The sequence below is a fragment of the Meles meles genome, chromosome 2, assembly GCF_922984935.1.
Source record: "Meles meles chromosome 2, mMelMel3.1 paternal haplotype, whole genome shotgun sequence".
Taxonomy (NCBI): domain Eukaryota; kingdom Metazoa; phylum Chordata; class Mammalia; order Carnivora; family Mustelidae; genus Meles; species Meles meles.
Window position 1 is genome coordinate 158,859,672 of NC_060067.1, and position 21,785 is coordinate 158,881,456.

Genomic DNA, 21,785 nt, shown 5'->3' on the forward strand with positions numbered 1-21,785 from the left:
GAGCAAGTCTTAACGTTTTTGTTTCCAAATATTGCTGGAAGTCGTCCCTTCCACTCTATCTCCACTACCTTTGCTCTCAATATTTCTTTTTTTTATTTTAAAGATTTTATTTATTTATTTGACAGACAGATCTCACAAGTAGGCAGAGAGGCAGGCAGAGAGAGAGGAAGGGAAGCAGGCTCCCTGCTGAGCAGAGAGCCCGATGTGGAGCTCGATCCCAGGACGCTGGGATCATGACCTGAGCTGAAGGCAGAGGCTTTAACCCACTGAGGCACCCGGACACCCCTGCTTGCAATATTTCTTGTCTGGACTGAAATGACTCCCTGATTGGTGTCTTTCCTGCCTTCCTTCACAACCTTTTGACTATGTTACCTCTTGGCCTGAAATCTCAGCATGTTTTCATATAATGCTCAGAGAACACAATAAAAACTCTTTAATGATGTGGGAAACAAAGGCAGAAGAGAAAATATTAAATGTCCTTACTACCTACAGCTTACTACTGACAAGTCCTTGAAACAGGCAGAGTGACATTCCTCTAGGGACTCAGCTGCCTCCATGCTGACTGCTTGCTAAGGGCAAAAGGAAACCTAACCCAACCCCGCCAGCCTCAACCCCCAACCCTGATTCTGGATCCTGTAAGTCTACTTTCACATATAAAAATTCCTTTGGAAACTTCATTTATCTCTAAACCCTCCAAGATATGTGTTGGCAATCATCCCCAAGCATATGGCGCACCAATATACATCTGAAGGGTCTTATGACTAGGGTTTTATAAGACGGTAATAAATGACCTTTCCCCAACAATAGCTAGCCCGCTCAAGGTCCTGGAAACCTTGCTTCCAAATGTCTTAGAGACTTCCGCTATCCCTAACCCCCTCCCGACTTGAAAATATATAATCAGCCATTCCTCATGACCCTGGTGCACCTATTTCTGACCACGGGTCCCGTCCCCATGCTTTAATAAAGCCACTTTTTGCACCAAAGGTGTCTCAAGAATTCTTTCTTGGCTGTCGGCTTTGACCTGTCTTTCCTAAATCATTAACTTATAAAGCATTTCCCACAATCTGGCCTTGGCCATTTTCCCCCAGCTGCATCCCTTTTCCCTTAGTGCATGTTCCAGCAACAACAAAACATTTGGAAGTTGCTAAGAGAGTGGAACTTAACAGTTCTCATCACCAGACAAACAAATCCTGTGACCATGAATGGTGGTGTGTGTTAGCTAGATTTGCTCTAGTGGTCACTTTGCAATATGTACAAATACCGAATCATTACGTTGTATGACTGAAGCTAATACAATGTCGTATGCCAATGTTACCTCAATTCAAAGACATTTGTAGTTCCTTGCACGAATCAGGCTATATTTTCCTCTCTGTGACTTTGTTCATGAGACTTTCTGTGGTCGGGAGGTCAACATTCAGCCAACCTAGTTCATGCTTACCAGTTCTTTGAGATTCAGTCCAGGGGCCAGGTGTGGGGGAAGGGGCAGAGAGGGAGAGAGAGGGAGAGAATCTCATATAGGGTTCTATCTCATAACACTGAGATCCTGACCTGAGCTGAAATCGAGTACCACGCTCAACCGGCTGAGCCACCCAGGCGCCTTGGCTTAAGTATCCATCCTGCCTGCCTTCCTTCCTTCCTTCCTTCTTTCTTTTTAAAATATTTATATATTTATTGGAGGGAGAGAATGAGTGAGCGAGTGGAGAGAATCTTCAAGCAGTCTGTCCTGCTGAGCGGGGACCCCGATGCAGGGTTTGATCCCACCACCCTTGAGACCAGTACCTTAGCCAAAATGGGGTCGGATGCCTAACTGACTGAGCTGCCCAGGTGCCCCAGCTTATGTCTTCTTTTATAGACAGTCTTTTTTTTTTTTTACTTTTTGCTTTTTAAATTTTTACTTTTCTAATTTTTAATTAAAAGGATGAGTGAAGTACAAAAGAATTCCTGTGTTAAAGCAAACATCAACAAATTCTTCTCTTGATGGACTTATTCACCTGTTGTCCCAATTATACCCCAGGTTTCCTTAGGTGACTTTTATTTCTCGTTGCTGGGTTTGTTGTTAGAGTGCGGTAATCATTTTCAGATTGGTGGGGTGGTTGTTAGCTGGGGGTCTCCATAGAGTTTCATGCTTTATCTTCATCATCATCACCATCATATATCATCCTGATTACGTGGTGATTACTTTCCTGCACCCCAAGTGATTTCCAGATTATATCAACTGCTCTATTCTTCTGCACCCACCTTTAGCTAAAATTTGTCTCTTACGTCTCTGAAGTGCTTTCTATTGCCATTTATCTCTGATGGCCACGTCAATCCAATCAGGCACCAAGCTTTTCATTCACTAGGCACACTTTCTCCCAAGCAATTTTGTAGCACCAGACACAAAGCAGACGTTATGAATGTATTTTCATCGTCTGTATTTTATGATGCTATTGTGACATTTATAGTTTGTCTCTTACTCTTGGGCTGGTTCTTACTGATGGAAGGATTAGATTTCATTCAGGTTTCCTGTACAAAAACTTGATTTTTTTCAACCTCAAATCCTCAGTTTTAGAGTAAATTGATGTTAATCTCTCCACTTGCTGCTTTTAAGTGATACTTTTAAATATAGGTCCAGAGTGATACAGAACTTGTACTTCTTCGGTTTACTGTCAGCGTGGTGTGGGTAATGTTGCCTGGCTTTGTACCGTATCGTGTAAGTAAGCTCGGCTAGACTTAGTACCGCAAATACACTTAGCACCTTGATTTTGTTACTTGATTTGAGAAGACCGAGAATATTTTCCTCTCCGTGGGTGGTTCTATTTTATTTCCTTGTTATGTGGTTGGCAGAAATCTGACCTAGTGCACGTTGCAGTTGGTACCCAGCTCTGTTCTGCGAGTGAGGCTGTGGATCCCAGCACCGGTCCTTTACCACATGCACCGACTTGCTCCCATCTCTGTGCGCACGTTGCCTAGCTGGGTCTTGCGAAGGGAGCATTCGGTCAGCTTCATCAGCGGGAGGAAGGTCTGCTTGGCCACAGCATGAGACCAGAGCCTGTTGCCCGGCCCAAACTGGAGGCCACTGAAGGCTCTCCTTCCTCCCTTGCCCTCTCACTTGGACTCCTAATGGGATTTGTAGGGTATCCTTTCCAGACCTTACAGTCTTATTAAGTTCTCTTTGCTTTTTCTTTCTCGGTCCCTAAAGGAAGCTGAAAGCCAGCACACAATGCTACAGTGATCTCAAACAGCTAAATAGAAGGCCCTGGAAAAAATGAATCACACAAATTGCTTCCTTCACAGAAGCCAAATTAGACATCACTGGTGTTCTGCAACAAGAGGCATTTTCTTATAAAGGCACTTCAGTAGATGATCCTTTATTTCCCTTGTAACTATTTTGTTTATTCGTTTGTATTTTATTTTTGCCATTTGTTAAAAAGGATCATTTCAACTCTAATAAGTGCCCTTTGTGGATTCTTTAAATGCTTTTGAATAAAAAAGAATACCTATAATTTTCCTTCTCTGATATACTTCTTTTTTCACTCAAGCATTTTAATCAAAACGGAGGAGAATGAGTCTTAATTCATGTAAGTCATTGAGTAATACAGTGAATAAAGCTTATAGCTAATTATTGGGGGGGAAACAGCTTGTAATGTTTTAATTACCAAGTGAGTATATGGTGATACGTATTTCAAAGATGATTCATTTTTTACCTCCTGTCAACTTTGTTTACTCTCCCCATAGTTCTGTTTTCAGAATCTCTAGAGATCAGGGATCTTTTTAAAGAGCCGTATTAACTGGTCTTTTTGTTCCTCATACAGTTTCTGCTTGTCTGGTGCTGCCCTCTGGTGACTATTTCTTGAATTACATGATGTAGATTTTAACAGTTCAGCATGAAAGGGGAAAATATACCAACCATTTTTCAAGTGTATGCAATATAGTTGGTTTTATTTATATTTATTTTCCTGCTGTCACATAAAATCTGTGGTCCGGAGCATATTTAATTCTAGAACATTCCAGGAGACAGAACTATGAAACCTGATTCAGGCATTCAGGCAAGGCATACTTCTCATCAGCTGGCTGGCTACCCGTGTTTCCTGGTTGGGCTGCACAGGGGCGGTAGAGAGGAATTTAGCCCAACAGACATAGATTTTCCATCTGGCATGCTTCTTTTTCTTTTTTCTTTAGGAAAAAGTATCCTTTCTACCCTAAATGTGGGTCCTCCTGATAGGCCTCTGAAGCCTTTTCTCTTGTTCCCAGGCTGAAGTCAGAATTGCTTCTTGGAAGTGCCAGGCCAGAGTCTTCCTCACATTCCTGGTAACAGCCCTGTGATGTTTACTGAAGAAGATGGGGGAAGGAGGGGCAAGTCAGCTTTTGCTGATATTTCATTCCCATTCATAAATCCTGGAGCTGCAGAACCTTTTTTATTTTTATTTTTATTTATTTACTTATTTTTTAATGTGTTATGTTAGTCACCATAAGATACATCATTAGTTTTTGATGCAATGTTCCAAGATTCATTTTTTATGTACAACTCCCAGGACTCTATGCATTGTCATATGGTTTCACCTACTTGCGGAGCATAAGGAATAACATGGAGAACATTAGGAGAAGGAAAGGAAAAGTGAACTGGGGGAAATCGGAGGGGGAGGTGAACCACGAGAGACTATTTTTATTTTTTTAAGATTTTATTTATTTATTTGACAGAGAGCAGGAGAGCTGCAGAGGGAGTGCGGGACTCAATCCTAGGACGCCGGGATCATGACCTGAGCCAAAGGCAGACTCTTAACCAACTGAGCCACCCAGGGACCCCCGCAGAACCTTCTCTAAAACCAATCTGATAAGCATTTGCACACTGCAGGATATATTTGAGTGAATGATAAATAGTATTTGGTGTTAGCAGCTGCCTTGGACCTGAGAGATTTCTAATCTGGTGTTAGTATAAAGTGATCCCGGGGAGAAAATGTCATAAAGCAGAAGGGAAAGTACATTGATTTTGCCTCTACCACACGTGCTACATGCTGGTGTATGTAGACACGATGTATTCTGATGTGAATATTATTGTCCCTATTTAGAGGTGGAGAAACTCCAGCTTAGAGAGATGTAACAATTTCACAAGGTTACACAGGTTATAGTGGTTGAAATCTATGTTGGCCTCACTACAAGGCCCATGATCCTTCTGGAACACCATGAGGCTGTGGATCAGAGTGGAAGGGCCAGAGGACCCATCGCGGCGGGGCAGCGTGGGTTCGCTGACTGATGGCGTTAATTCCGGACTGTGCTGTGGCCGGGTTCATCGCCGTTTTCCCGGACCATGCTGCTCGACGCTGTTGTGTCAGCTGCGTGCGGGGCAGGACGGGACAGTAGGGAGAGGACAGGGAGGAGCCAGCATGACGGAGCTCAGCCTATCTGAGCAGCTCGGTAAGATCCTAGGCTGGGCACGATTTGTCTTCACTAGTTTCACATACAAGATGGATACTGAGGAATATAGCTATAGGACAAAACTCAAGCCTTCGTGGAAACTGCTTGTCTACTGTTTTCAGGTTTCGAAAGAGAGGCATTATGGGCAATTCTGGGAAGCAAAGCACAGGCAGTTTATACTATGCTGAACGTGAGATGTGGCCTTTTGCAGAGAGAGACAGAGGAGCAGGGTAGGGAAGAGGCTTTAACTGTATCTGTAAATTTTATTCTCTTGAAAAATCTGGCAATGGCTGCAGATACTTGTTAAGTCAGTGTAATGAGTGTGCAAGGATGTGCTATAATTTTTTTTAATAGTTTCCTATTTGATTTCTTAAAAGATTTTATTGATTTATTTCTCAGAGAAAGCACACGTACAAGGGGAGTGGCAGAGGCGGAGGGAGAAGCAGACTCCCTGCTGAGCAAGGAACCTGATATGAGGCTCCATCCCAGGACCCCGGGATCATGACCTGAGCTGAAGGCTCGCTTAACTGACTGAGTCACCCAGATGTCCCCCCATTTGATTTTTCATGATCAAAAATTAAGACAATAAAAAGGGATAGACACAATTCTACCCACTATCATGTCTCTTTTGCAAGCGACACAGTGTGAGGAAAGTCCCTTATAAGGACCATCAGGTTTCAAAGTGGGTCAGGAGTCGCAAGTCACTTAATAAACAGAATTGCTCTGAAACGCTTTTCAATCAAAGGCAACAAATAGTTCTAAAGGAGTCCAGGAAGTCCAGGTTGGGCTGTTACTGCCTCAAAGTCATCCTTCATGTGTAGGATTATAGACTGCTACAGCAACAAGACGCTTATGTAAAGTATCCTTTTCAAAATATTGCCAGAGGGGAAAATCAGATTAGATAAAGTCACAAAAAGCTTACAAAATAAAAAGAGTCTTTCAATAAAACTGTGAAATTTAGTTGGAAGATTACATGGCACTCTGCAGGCTTTTTGTGGTTTGAAGACTACCATTCGGGGAAAAAAAATATCCTTATATCCTTCCTCTGAGAAGGGTGGGAAATCCCAAAAGCCTTTCTCCTATGTAAAGCACATTTCTGTACACGATCTCAACTGATGATCACAGTTGCTCTGAGATGAAGCAGAAACCAAGGAGGTAAGTAATTGGCTTAACAACAGAGCTGGTCGGTGGGAGCAGCGAGGACCACCCCTGAAGGTCCTGTATGTCTGGGTTAGAAATCTGTCTTCCCTGTCTGCCTCCCTGCCTGCCTCAGCCCCGCTGGCTCCTGTTGCTTCTGGTTGCCGACCTACCTGTTCGTGAGACCATGTCCTTTCAGAACCATCCTTGACGCAGATGTCCAGCCTCAGTTCAGTGCCGGTGGCCCCATGCTTGCTGTCTACACAGAGATTTGCTGCCAGGTTTCGAATCTGTGGACAGAAGAAAGAATGAGCATGGGGCTAGTTTTTCTGGCACCCCTAGCTCCCGGCAACCCCGGTATAGATTCAGTAGTTCTCTTTTTAATCTATTTGAGAAAGAGAGAGAGAGAGACTGTGCATAGGTGCCTGAGCAGGGGAAGGAGCAGCAGAAGGGGGAAAAGCAGGCCCCCCGCGGAGCAGGGAGCGGAATGCGGGGCTCCCTCCCAGGACCCTGAGATCATGACACCAGGCGAAGGGAGACACTTAACCGACTGAGTCCCCCAGGCTGTCCCCCTCAGTAGCTGTCTTTTTGATTACACGATTCCTGAATGATGTTTTAAATTTATATGCAACACGTGGAGCAAAATCAGGGAGTTAAATATAACAAGGCCTAGTGGGCATGTCAAGGAACGTGAGATGGTTGAGGAGCAAGACTGCAGCTGGTGGACCAGCGAAGGACCTCGTGACAACGCCACACGGGGAGAAGCCTGGCTCAGGACTCCCGGAAACTGGCGATTTCTTTCTTCAGGGAGTTCTTAGCTTGGAATTTGTTATCTTCTTGCTCCAGGGCATCTTCTGCCATTTCCGTCTCAGCTGGGAGAGAGAGATCCAATAGGAAGCAGATGATGCACGCTGTGTTTGATGGAAGAGAAGGAATCATGGAGCACCGCGCGGGTTCTGTGCGGGGTGTGGGGACCACGTCCGGGTTTGCCTGGACCATCCCGGTCTCCACCCGTGGTCATGGTGTAGCATTTCTGCTGGGGCCCCTAGAGCATTAGCGAAATAGGAAAGATTGTACTACTGGTGCCGTGTTATGCTGGAAGAGGATTGATTCTCTATGTAAAGTCCGAACGTGGACAAATCGTCGAATGAGAAAAAAAAATGACCGATAATTTGTTACAGGGATCCTATTCCTACTGATATAAGGAACTGAGTATTTAGGGGTGGGCGAAGAGTGGACTATGAAAAGTGTCAAGATCAGAAATGGCAACAGAAGGAGTTGAGGCCGTGCGCACGTGTCGCTTTGTCAAGTCTGCCTGCCTGAGGATTTCGATGAATCTGCGGACCTCGAAAGCCCCCCACCGCGTCATAGAGATGGATGGTGTTCATGGTTTGTTACTTAGCGGTCAACGTTTAGCTAAGCTCAGCGATCTCCATCCTTTTTATGTCTTTATATAGTCCGGGATTATAATAATCCCTTTAGGTATTGTTAAGAATGGAAACAAGAACAGGATGTACTCAGGGGATAATTTTAGTCAAGGCTCTTTTGCCGAGAATGAGCAGATAAGGTAAGGAGTCAGTCCGGGGCAGAAGGATGGCTGAAGCATCTGTTGCTCCTGGGATGAGGGCAAGAGGCAGAGAGAAGGTTGTCATGAAATGTAGTGAGGGTCATGAAAAGAATAAATGAGGTCTGAAGGGGGTTGTGGAGGGCAAAGTGATGTCTTATTTCACTTACTGTAGGAGTAGAGGTTGGTATAATGTCATTCAGGAGGAGCCAAGGTGGTAGATATAGTGTCCTTATTCAGGGAATTTGGCCACAATGGGGGGGTTCATCACTCAATTTTGGACCTCGATGTTCAGGCTCTCTGCCCCCCAGTGCCAAGGGAATGTGAAATAATATAGGACACATGGTAACAGTTCTTAACCTAGTTTGGTCTACAGACCTGTGTGGGAATCCAAGGAAAGCTATGGACACTTTTACAATAACAAAGTAAACAACGAAGCTATAAGTGCAAACACATCAGAACTTCCCTGTTCATTTTCCTGGAACCTACAGACTCCACGTTTGAACCCTGAATTAGGGAAAACACTTTCCACCCACTCCTTGAAAACTTCCTCCTAGTAGGGTGGGAAATCCCAAAAGCCAGGGAATGAACTCGGCAGCTGTCGATGTGCCCCGGATTAGCTCTCACTTCTCTTTCTCTGCCTTCCTGAAACAAGCACCAGGGAGGAATTTCAGTGTGGAATCTGGGGAGCCAACCTTCAAATCAGCCTTTTGTAAAATCAATTCCTTGGTGTATGATTGAGTTTCTTTGGTGAACTAGAAACACCCAGAAGGTCAAAAGTTTGCTTTTTCTGTCACTAACTTGAGTCTGGCACACTCTGCAAAGCTCTCCCTTTGATCTCCTTATCTGCACCCGGGGTATCAGTTTTCTAAAGCTGTCTCTAGCCCGGGAGCTGCCTGCCTGAACCCTGGGCAGGACTCGCTTGCCACTGTTGGACCGTGTAAGTCAGAGACACACTCTTCTTAGAGAACCAGTGTCGGTGTGGGCCAAAGACACCTTCAGGGCACTATTATTCCCTCTACTTGAGTCCAGGAGCTCTGAACCACATTTAGAAGAACAGCAGCTGCTCGTGCTTTTTGGCTGCTTGGCCACTGAGCGAGAAGTGCGCCCTTCTCCGTCAGCTGGCGTGGTGCTGGCTCACCGAGGGGGCTCTGGCTGCTCTTGGAAAAGGAGGACATCGGGAAGAAAAGAACATGCACAAGCCAGGGACGCCGAGTGGCCAATCTGCCAATCCTGCCTGCGGATACACACCAACCCCCATCAGAGAGCCTCGTTTTGGTTTCTAAATGCTATGAGCTCGAAGGGGTCTGGCAGGGCTGGAGGAGATCATTTTCTACACTCTTGAATTTTCTACATTCTCACTCCAATGGCATCTGCGTAGACAATGGGATAAACTGCTTTGGAAGCCAAGTTTCAAGGGTGTAATTGTCTACTACATCTGTGTAAATTCCAGCCTGTAGTGGCGCCAGAGAAGAACTGTTAGAGAATATAGGGTAAGGTAGCACCTGGAGTCAAGCCTGCTACTCGGCCATTCGCGCTCGCTTCTCTCTTCCTTTTCATTTCATCCTCACCACTTTGGCACATATTCTTGTCCTCTCCTCTTGCTCACAAACACAACTCCGTCAAACCCGTATAGAGAACAAACTGATGGCTGCAGAGGGGAGAGGGGTGTGGGGTTGGGGAAAAGGGTGAAGAGCAGTGGGGGAGACAGGCCTCCAGTTTTGGAATGAACAAGTCATGGGAATAAAAGGCAGAGCCTCAGGGATATCGACAATGACATGGTAATAGTGGTATAATGGGACAGATGGGAGTGACATTCACTGTGAATACAGCCTAGTATATAAACTGTCAAATCACTATGTTGTACACCTGAAACTGATGTAACATTGTGTCAACCACATGCAAATGAAATAAAATAAAATAAAATAAAAAACAGGTGAATAAAATTCCAATAGAATGAATTCTATTTATTTATTTGAATAACATTTAAAAATGGAGATAAGAAAATTTACGCTTTTTCAGCATGGGCTCTGTATCCAGCTGAAAGCAAAGCAGTTCCCACACAGGCACACACCCAAATCTAGGACACAGAACACTGAATAAATCTATGACAGAATAGGTCCTATTCATGCTTTATTCCTTTGATGTCCAGCTTCAGGGCTTGGCATCATTGAAATTGTGTCAAGAAATCCTGAGAGACACTGAACAGGATTAGAAAGTTAGGTAGTGCTTGACTAGGAATGGGTGGGAAGCTGGAGAAAAATGGGGGGAAAGGGAATCATTATGTATGACAGGATTACAGAGATAATCTCCTTCTGGGCAAGGCTTAGAGAAAGGTCTGGCAGAGAGTAAAGAATGTCTTAGATACACAAGAGAAGTCAGTCTCAGCGTGAACATTTTTTGCCCCCTCCCCAACACGGGAAGTTTTTAAAAAGAGGTCCCAGAGGAGTGTGGTATAAATAGGTTAGCTAGTAGGTGTGGGATTGCTTATTGCATTGGTTGTTAAAGAGAGACTAGGCTCAGTTTAACAAATGAGAGAGCATGGCTTGCTAATTTCCCCCTTACCAGGGACTTTGAAGTAAGAAGTAGTGGATTAATGATTCAGTCAACAAAGTTTTATCAAGGACCTGCTATCCCAGGTGCTTTAACACAGTGAAAAATAATAAGGCATCACTTCTGGGGGGTGGTGTGGGGTATGTGAAATGGGCAAAGAGGGTCAAAAGGTATAGACTTCCAGTTATAAGATAAATAAGTTCTGGGACTATAATATACAGCACAGGTGACTACAGTTAAGAATACAGTGTTGTGGGGCACTTGGGTGGCTCAGTGGGTTGAGCCTCTGCTTTGGGGTCAGGTCATGAGCCCTGCATCGGGCTCTCTGCTCAGCAGGGAGCCTGCTTCCCCCTCTCTCTCTGCCTGCCTCTCTGCCTACTTGTGATCCCTCTCTCTGTCAAATCAATAAATAAAATCTTAAAAAAAAATACTGTGTTGTATGTTTGAAAGTTGCTAAGAGAGTAGATCTAAAAAGTTCTCATAAGGAAAAAATTGTAACACTGTGTGGTGATGGAAGTTACCTAGACTCACCGTGGTGATCATTTCATAATCTATACAAATACCCAAATCATTATGTTGAGCAGCTGAAATTAATGTAATGTTTTACCTCAATTATATATCAATTAAAAAAACATTTGGTAAAAATAAATTTGAATTTAATAACCGCCACCACAACAAAATCAGTCTCCTCCTCTGTGCGATTTGAGGTCTAGAGGACATCAGAAAGCACCTGAGTGGAAGAAAGGCTTGCGGCTCCCAATATTTCTGGCCGTGAATTTTTAACATGGCAAAAGGAATCAAGATGCTCCTTTTTCTGGACCGGGGTTGGTCTTAGAACTCAAATTCGTGTGCTGAGCTAGAAAGTAAGAAGATGGTAGGGGAGTATGGAGAGAGAACGGAGTGGAGACGGGGCAAGTCTGGGCTCTGCTCACCAGTCACAAAAACAGGTTCCCCCTAACCTCGCCATGTATTCCTCTTAAAAGCTCAATTCATCCATTTCTAAAAAGACAGCCTTTAAGGAGTGTCCCTGAATGAAAGGTGCTTTGAGAAGTACTGAAAGAGATCCCAGGACAAAAGAAAAATAATTCCTGTTCCCAAGTTGCCCACAGTCCTACTGGGGAGACAGCACTCGGAAGGTTTTGTTAGATGACTAAAAGCTAAGTGAGGACTGAAGAGGAAATGGTCAGTTCTGAGCAAGACAACTTTGGGCACTTAGAACTGAGGACATTGGAAAGGGGCTCGAGAGGATGCGTGGAATTGAATCTTGAGAGTGAAATGACAGAGGGGCACTCTAGTCTCAGGGATCAGAAATGGAGAGTAGACAGTGCAAGGAAATGGCGCAGAATCGTGGCTCAGCATGAGGTCTGTAAAATGAGGACAGTTGAGCCTCAGAGGGTGATTGGGAAGATTGAACTGATACATGCAAGGTGCTTAGCCCAGTGTTAGCTACTATTTATTTGCTTATTTATTTTCTCAGCTGTCTCAGCTATGGTGGTAAATGTGGTGATGCCACAGTCAGATCCCATTTCTGTTATACCGTGAGATGTCTCACAGGCACTTCAAATACAAGGAGACGACCGCTGGTGACCTGTGGCCCATCGCTCCAAACCGATTCTTTAGTCCTGATCACCTGATCAGCTTGATGTTAGAAGCAGACATCCAAGATCTCTGTCGGGCAACTTGGATGTCACCTTAGACACCTCATATCTTGCCTCCAGCCCCAATTAGCTGTCTGTTGATTCTGACCCTTAATACTGAACACCCTACTCCTTTCTTCTCCTTTCCAGTCTCCCAGGCCTTCAACATCTCCTCGTGGGCTTTAAAAAAAAATTGTAGTATGGGGCACCTGGGTGGCTCAGCGGGTTAAAGCCTCTGCCTTCAGCTCAGGTCATGATCCCAGGGTCCTGGGATCGAGCCCCGCATCGGGCTCTCTGCTTGGCAGGGAGCCTGCTTCCTCCTCTCTCTCTCTCTCTCTCTCTCTCTCTCTCTCTGCCTGCCTCTCTGCCTGCTTGTGGTCTCTATCTGTCAAATAAATGAATCTTAAAAAAAAAAAAAAAAAAAGCCTCTGCCTTCAGCTCAGGTCATGATCCCAGGGTCCTGGGATCGAGCTCCGCATCAGGCTCTCTGCTTGGCTGGGAGCCTGCTTCATCCTCTCTCTCTCTCTCTCTCTGCCTGATGCTCTGCCTACTTGTGATCTCTATCTGTCAAATAAATAAATCTTAAAAAAAAAATTGTAGTAAAATGTACATAATATGAAGTTTGCCATTTCCATCATTTCAAAGTATAAAATTCAATAGCATTAGTACATTCAAAATTCTGTGTAACCATCACCAGGACGTCCAAGACTGTTTTCATCCCCCAAAATAGCAACTCTGTAACCATTAAGCAATGACTTCCGCACTTCTCCCACCTCTGGTAGCCTCTATTCTACTAACTCTATGAATTTTCCTATTTTATTTTATTTTTTAAGATCTGGTAATTTATTATTTTAGAGAGAGAGAGAGTCAGGGAGAGGGGCAGAAGGAGAGAGAGAATCTCAAGCAGACTCCCTGTGGCATGTGGGAGCCCTCCATGGGGCTCGATCTTACAACCCTGATATCGTGGCATGAGCCAAAATCAGGAGTCTGATGCTTAACCAATGGAGCCACCTGCGTGCTGCTGAATTTGCCTATTTTACATACCTCAGATAAGTGGATCCGCACCATTGTCCTTTTGTGTCATGCTTATTTCATTTAGCATAATGTTTTCAAGGTTTATCCGTATTATAGCATATGTTAGAACTTTGTTTCTTTTTAAGGTTGAATGATATTGCATCATATGTAATATACATATTAATATTAATATACATATATATCAGATTTTGCTATCTCTTCACCCATTGATAGACACTAGGCTTGTTCCCACCTTTTGGCTATTGTAAAAAATGATGCTGTGACCATTGGCATACAGATGTCTGTTGGCTTACTTGTTTTCAGTTCTTTTGGGTATATCCCTAGGAGTGGAATTGACTGAGTCATATGGTAATTCTATGTTTATCTTTTTGAGAAACCACCATACTGTTTTCCATAGGGGCCACACCATTTTACATTCCTACCAGCAATGTACAATGGTTCCAGTTTCTTCACATCCTTGCCAATGCTTCTTGTTTTCTGGTTTTGATAGTAACCATTCTAGTGGGTCCAAAGTGATATCTCTTTGTAGTTTTGATTACATTTCCCTAATGACTAATGATATGGAATGCCTTTTCATGATTTTATCCAGTATTTGTATGTCCTGTATGGAAAAATATTTATGTAAGTCCTCTACCCTTTTTGAACTGGGTTTTTGTTGTTGTTGAAATGTAGGAGTTTTAAGAAACATTCATGACATTAATCTCATCAGATATATGGTTTGCAAATGTTTCCTCCAATTTTGCAGTTTGCTTTTCCTTCTGTTGAGAGTGTCTTTTGGTACACAAATGTTTTTATTTTTAATCAAATTCAATTTACCTATTTTTATTTTTGTTGCTTCTTTTTGGTGTCATATTTAAGGAACCATTGCCAAACCCAATGTCGTGAAGATTTCCCCCTAAGTTTTATTTTAAGAATTTTGTGTTCTTGTGTTTAGGTCTGATCCACCTGGAGTTAAAATTTGGGTATAAGATAAAGTTCCAACCTCATTCTTTTGCATGTGGACGTATTAGTTCGCTAAGACTGCTGTAACAAAGTACTATCAACTGGGTGGCTTAAGCAACATCAATTTATTGTATCACAGTTTTAGAGGCTGGAATTGTGAGCTCAGGGTGTTGGCAGGGTTGATTCATTCTAAGGGCTGTGAGGCAGACTATGTTCTATGCCTCTTTCCTAGCTTCTAGTTTATGGCAACCTTTGACACTTTTTGTCCTGAAGGCATCACCCTGATTTCTGCCTTCATGCTTACGTGGCATTCTCCTTTTATGCTTGTCTGTGTCCAAGTTTTCTATTTTTGTAAGGACACCAGTTATATTGGATTAGAGGCCTACTCTAGTATGACATTATCTTCATTAATTACAACTGCAACAACCCTCTTTCCAGATAAGGTTACATTCTGAGGTACTTGGGATTAGGATTTCAATATATGAGTTTTGGGGAACATGACTCACTAACAGTGGGTATCCAGTCTTCCCAGCACAATTTGTTCCCTCCTCATTGAGTGATCTTGGTAAGAAAATAATTGACTATGTAAGTGAGGGTTTACTTTTGGGTTCTCTATTTTCCTCCATTTGTTGATATATCTGTCCTTAGCCATTACTACACTCTCCCCCACCAGCTTTATTGAGATATTGAGATATTATTGATATATTAATATATGTTATTAATATATAATATGTGAAATAATTACTACAATAAGGTTAGTTAACACCTCTATTCCCTCACATAATTATCTTTTTGGAGGGGCTGATAACATTTAAGATTTATTCTTTTAACAACTTTCAGGATATAATACAGTATTGTAATTATAGCCGCTATTCTATACATTAGATCCCCAGAACTCACCCCTCCAGCTGGAGGTTTGTGTCTTTTGATCATTTCCTATTTCTCCTACAGCCCAGGCCCTGGTAACCACCATTTCATTCTCTATTTTTATGAGGTAAGCTTCTTTAGTTTCCACATGAAGTGAGAGCATATAGCATCTGTCTTTCTCTTTCTGACTTATCTCAGACTATATATATATATATATATATAGGGAGAGAGAGAGAGAGAGAGAGATCATATATTCTTTATCCTTTTGTCCATCAATGGGCATTTAGGTTGTTTCTGTGTCTTGGCTGTTGTGAATAATGCTGCAATGAACATGGGATGCAGATATTTCTTTGAGATAGTGATTTCATTTCCTTTGGTTATATACCCAAAAGTAGGACTGCTGGATCATTATGAATACCACACTTTTTGGATTACTGTAGCTTTGTGTTAAGTTTCAAAATCAGGAAGTGTGGGTTCTTCACCTTTGTTCTTCTTTTTCAATATTGTTTTGGCTCTTCAAGTTTCCTTCAGATTCCACATGAATGTTAGAAGGAGTTTTCTGTTGCTGCAAAAACACCATTGGAGTTTTGATAGAGATTACAATGAGTCCATAAATTTCTTTGAGTAGTACTGGCAAACTATTTTTGGGTAGCATTAACAATATTGTTTTCTAATCCACAAACGTTAGATGTCTTTCCACTTATCTCAATATTTTGAAATTTTCTTCAGTGTACAAATCTTTTCCCTCATTAGTTAAGTTCACTCTTACATTAATTTTTTTAGAGAGAAATATAATGTATGTAAGAGCACAGATTATGGAATTTTAGTTTAGATTTTAATCATTTACTAGCTGCTATGTGATTTTAGCCAAGTTACTTAACTTCCTTTTGTCTTAGTTTCCTCTTCAATAAAATGAAGGTAATTACAATACTTACTTGGTAAATCGGATGTGAAGAATAAGTGATATTATACATATAAGGTGCTCACATTAGTGTCTGGCCCATATTAAGTGCTCAAAATGTTAGCTTTATAGTACTACTGGTAGTAGTAGTATTGGGATGCAGTGAGCAATGAGACTGAGGAGGTAGAATTATGAAGGGCCTTGAATATTAAAATAAGGAATCTAGACCTTGTTCTGTTGGCAAACAGAATTATTAGATCTTGAGAAGGAAAACTTGTTTTAGTTTTAAATTAAAAACTTGTTAGTGGGAAAGACAGGTGGAGAGTTATATAGTTGTAAACATGGGCGCTAGTTCTAACTGATGAGAATCTGTACTATGTAGTGATTGTGTCAGAATATATCTATGTATTAAAAAAAGAGATGTATTCCAGACGCATCGTTCAGATAGCATTCACTGGTCCTGACAAGTGCACGCGGATAATGAAGAAGATGTGTTGAGTTTGAGGTGTCTTTGTGGCATCTACATATAGACATCCAGAAATCTGGAGTTTAGAAGAGAGGTAAAAGCAAGAAATATGGATTTGAAAATTACCTACTATGCCGACTATTAATATATTGCCTCTCAATTTCAAGTTCATTCCTCTTTGTCTTGCTTTGCGATAACAAGATGGACGCTGTGGACATTTTTCTTTCCAGCAGCTGCAGTTTTAGGTTCCACTCATAGAGGGTACTGGAGAGACACTAAAGGGCAGAGCAGGAAGGAGTCTCACTCTTTTCCATTGTGTAGGTGCTGGTTTTCCATGTCATAGTCAGTAAATTGGTAGGTAGAGTAAGTTGGAAGAAAGTAGCCCTCACCTGAGGGGCCCTCATAGTTTAGTAGAGGCTACTGCCTGCAATCTCTTTACCACCACAAGCCAAATGGAATCAAATGAAACTTGACCCTCAACCTTGGTGGGGAAAGAAGGGTAGGGCTCTTCCAAGTTTCTGAGTTCCTGCCTTGCTCACATCCCCTCAGCTCTAAAGGTAGTTACTACTTTAAGAAGTTGCTGCTTCTGTACTCTTTAGAGTCTATGTTTTACCTCTTTTACTAGGTTGTAATTTTCTTTATATTAAAATTTCCTTGTTGTAATTACTGGTGTCATTTCTGGCTCCTGACCAGACCCTGACCGATGCAGCAACATATGAGTAATAATTGAAGTCATACAAGGATACGATAGTACATACGTAAAACATATGAAGAAGACGGGATGGAATTCTGGGGAATGCTTTCTTTGGGAAGAGGGCAAAGAAAGAGTAGTGAAGAAAAAGAAAGGGAGAGTAAAAGAAGGACTAGAATGGAGACAGCAATAAGAGTTTCAAGAAGTGGGTAGGAGAGTCAATAGCGTCAAATCCCTTAGATTTCGTCGAGTAGGAGGAGGACTGGAAGAGGCTGCTGGATTTGACAGTCAGGAAGTCGCTGGTGGCCTTTTCCAAGGACAAGTTCTGTGGTGTGGTAACAAGGCAGGAGACAGATTGCCCAGTGGGTTGAAGAAAATTGGGAGGTGAAAGTTCAAGCCACAAATGGAAGCTTCCCCCTTTTTAAAAAGAGAAGGCAGAGAGGGGGAGGGGCAAAGGGAGGAGAGAAAGAGTCTTAACTAAGCAGGCTCCACGCTACCCAGGGAGGGGCTCGAACCCAGAAACATGAGATCATGATCTGAGCCAAAATCAAGAGTCAAGACGCTCAACCAACAGAGCCACCCAGGTGCCCCTGGAAGCTTATCTTTCAAGAAGCTTGACAGTGAGGGGAAAGGTAGATACAGGGAAAAAATAGAATAAAAAAACCCAACATTTTGGGGATGGCCAGACTTGAGACTACAATTACATATAAATCCTGCTCTAATTCATTTGAGACTCAAACATTTTTTTAAGTGTTTTTAGAAACTAAAAACATAAATATATAAATAGAAAACATTAGAAGTGCTTTCATTATTCTTGTAGGACCTTTGCTTTTTAAGGTTTGGTTTCACGGCCATCACACCATTTTTGCTTGAACGGACCCATTCCATCTCTAATTGCTCCATCCTCCTGGCATAGAATGACTGCTGGCAGAGACCAACTACTGCCTTTCCTTGAAATTATGCCCACAGAGATTTTCTTCCTAGCGTATGTACATTTTCCTCTTCTGAATTTACCATAAATGTAATTGTTTTGGCATCTCTTTCTTGCCCTGGGACTTACTAGAACGACTCATTTCAGAAGCCTGGTTTACATTATGCAGGAAAAAGCTGAGCCTGTGGCAGAAATATTACCATAGGGCCTTCAGATTTATATGTGTTCCGCTCTAAATAGTCTTTTTCTAAAACTGTGTCCCACAACTTGAAGTATTGTGAGTATTGTTTGTGAAACATATCCAGCATCAGAATAGAACTTTTAGGCTAAGTGTTATTTGCCAATAACAATTTGATTCTCACAAACAGATACAGAGGAAGATTTGTATAAATAAGCCACTTTTTGTTGGGCTTAAGATAAGCAACTCTTCCCTGATAGAAGGGAAAAAAAATTATAGTACTTACTTCATACTCAACTGAGTGCTTTCACAACCATTATTTTGCTTCTAAATCTGTACCACCACCATGCTTTGCATTCATACACATTTGCAGTTGAGGCTCTGAGATAGTAAGTGGTTTGCCTAATATTACAAAACCAGCAGATAGAAGGCAGGATTTGTACCCATGTCTCTCATTCCTAGACCCGAGATCTGATCTTTATCCTATATTGTAGTAATGGTTATAATTAATTCACCAGAACAGTGCAATTTTGGGTGTTAAATCCATGGCAAATGCTTCACTGAGCTCAAAGGAATATATGAAGATTAAAGAAGGCTATGAATCCTTGAGTTTAGAAAAGAAGTGATCCCAGTCCAAAATTGAGTTGGAATCTAGATCTAGATAGAGTGTCTGATCTAGATAGAGGGGCTGAAGCAGGGTTAGAAATAGACACTCAGGAAACTTTGGTAAAGCCCTTGGCCAAGCCAATGGATGAAGAAGTGACAAGTCATTGAGGCCCGTGACTAAAAGGGAATATGTGGTTCCCTATAGTAAGTGGAGTCTAGGGAGGCTGCAGTGGTATGAGAGAAGGAACCATGGGGGATTAGGAGAAGAAATCATTTCCTGACCTTTGAATGAGACTCTAGCTTTTAGATTTGAATTTCTTAAAAATCCATTTTCCCAAAAGTCAGAAAATGGAAGAATATTGACAACTTTATTCTGACGCATACAGTTGACTAGAAAATACCTCCTTTTGTGTCCAACAACCAGTTACATCTTTTGTTAAGCACAGAATATGGACCAGTTTTGTTCTTTTGAACCCACAAACATGTAAGTCTGAAGGCTTAGAAACTACGAATTTTTTAGTCTGGATTTCTTTCTTTAAGTTCTGATGTTGGAATTTCATAAAGTCAAGGAAAGAATTATTTTGGCATTGAGACATTGTCTGATGAGGGAATGACAATAACTGGTTTGGCCAAACAAAGAGTTTTGAAAGCTCAGATGATAATTATTCGTGTTTTGGTATGAATTATACACACATGTGTAATGAGATAAAAGATACATTACCTGTCAGAAACATGAAAGAAGACATTTTTAAAAAGTTGTAAGGAGGGGCACCTGGGTGGCTTCGTTGGGTAAGTGTCTGCCTTTGACTCAGGTCATGATCCCAGGGTCCTGGAATTGTGTCCTGCATCGGGCTGTCTGGTCAGCTGGGAGCCTGCTTCTCCCTCTCCCTCTGCCCCTGCTCATGTGCTCTCTCTTTCTCTCTCATTCTCTCTCTCAAATATATATAGATTTTTAAAAATCGTAAAAAAAAGAGTTGTAAGAGTAACTTAGGAGACAAACAGATTTACTTGGGTCCTCTTTCTCTCTACAATTTATAAGACCCAGATGAGTAAATTAAAGGTGGACAGTAGGAGGGAAAATAAGATCCAAAGGAAACTGTTATAGTGAGAGTTTGAGATTATCTACAGGAAAATTTGTCAAAGGGATATCTGAAAATCAGGAAAGGCATTTTAAATCAGGAGTTACTATGAGCTTTCCTGTGTTCTGTGGAGGGAAGGAATCTTCAGGAAGAGCTATTCCCACACTGCTAATAATACTAATTGCACCTGTGTCAAGTGGTTTGAAAGCAGGAAATACTGCTTTGAAGGCAAATACAAACCACAGGAGGAGCAGGCTTGGGGCCTGTGAAGGCAGTGTGGCCCTACTTCAGCCTGAGATTGTGAGAAGAAACCCCAGAACAGACTGGAGCCAGAAATTGTTAGTCATCATAGATGATAGATCATAGATCGTAGATCATAGTCATCATAGATCATTCACAAAGCAACATGGAGACATCTCCTCAGACTGAGCCAGGTTGGGCTAGGCAAGCACCTCATCTTTTAACGAACATCTTGACATTTAATGTTCCTTTCATTTTTTTTTTCTGGAGTGCTATTATGAACACTTCTCCCAATGGTTAGATTCATCTATGAATTGCCAATAAATCTAAGATTTGCTCCAGTTCCAGTATAACAGAGAAAAGCCACTTTCAGTCTTCTCTCCAAAGCCAAGGGCATCAAAAATAAAGCAACTTCTTAGTACTTGAAAAATGACTCACACAACACAGTGTCTAAATAAAAATAATTCTTCCTTCAAATTCAGGTCAGATTGTTGAAATGTGGACAGGTTTAAAAGCTTGTCTAATATAGAGATGTTAGGCTCTCATGTAAAATTTAAAAACTGCTAGTTAATGAAGATCTGCAATCAAAATTATGGGTTGATTCTGAGAAGGATGTGACCCTTTGACCCTGGACAGGATTGCAGCAAAATCCCTGAGACACATGATAATCTATGGGCTTTTAAAGTTCTCTGGAGAAATAGATTCTCTTGAACTCATTCTTGAGTTTAATAGCCATCCCTCTAAGGAAGGTCAGCAAATTATCCTTATTTTCAAGTAAGATAATTCAGGGTCTGAGTTTTCTATTGTAAATTTCATCACTGTTAAACACAGTCAGCATATTAAAAGAGGCGACTTGGGTCTTTAAGGGGAAAAAAAAAGGTGGAAATGTTAAATTGCATTTGGGATACTAAGCTATAATGTAATATTTATAAAACATTTCATGGCATAATTACTTCCCTGCAATGTTTCTCTGTGGACCATATATTATGAAACCATATCCTTTCCATTTTGTAGACTACACAACTGAGTAGTGGTAAAAAATATGTCCACCCTCTTTCTTACCTCCTGCTGCAAAATCAAATAAATGGGGAAACAAAATAGTGAGATTTGAAGGCCTAGCCTGAAATTTCAGAGCCATACTGATGAGCATTCCATCACTGTGTCCTGTAGTAAAGAAATTCATGCAAAACTATTTAATAAAGACTACTGATTAATTGTTCCTATAAAAAAGCAAATGTAATCCATTTAAACCAGGGACATCAGATAGTCCACCCTGGGGCTCCATCTTATGTAAGAGGTAATGTAATGATCTCAAGATGCTTGGATCCTCCAGCCAACTTTTTGAACAATAACCTTACATCTACTTTTAATCTAAGCATTTTATATAATGTTCCTCTTCTCAAATTAACTGTCAGTGCAGTTAATCATATTCAATGGATGGATAGTTCTGAGAATGAACAGGTTGAAGCTTGATAAAATTGTGATATGAATGGTGGGTGTTCATAGCCAGGAGTCATCCCTTCTCTGGGAGAGAGTGAAACTATATTTCTCCCTGAACAAAGCA

General features: G+C 41.7%; 1 protein-coding gene across 3 annotated transcripts in view; it reads right to left on the minus strand.

Annotated features, from left to right (window-relative positions):
* Positions 1-21,785, minus strand: part of GALNTL6 (polypeptide N-acetylgalactosaminyltransferase like 6) — a 1,245,596-nt gene that overhangs the window by 20,624 nt on the left and 1,203,187 nt on the right. For all 3 annotated transcript variants that reach the window (XM_045998477.1, XM_045998475.1, XM_045998474.1), the window contains one exon: positions 6,705-6,821. In XM_045998477.1, coding sequence (XP_045854433.1) covers positions 6,705-6,821 — 117 coding nt within the window. The remainder of the gene's footprint in view (positions 1-6,704; positions 6,822-21,785) is intronic.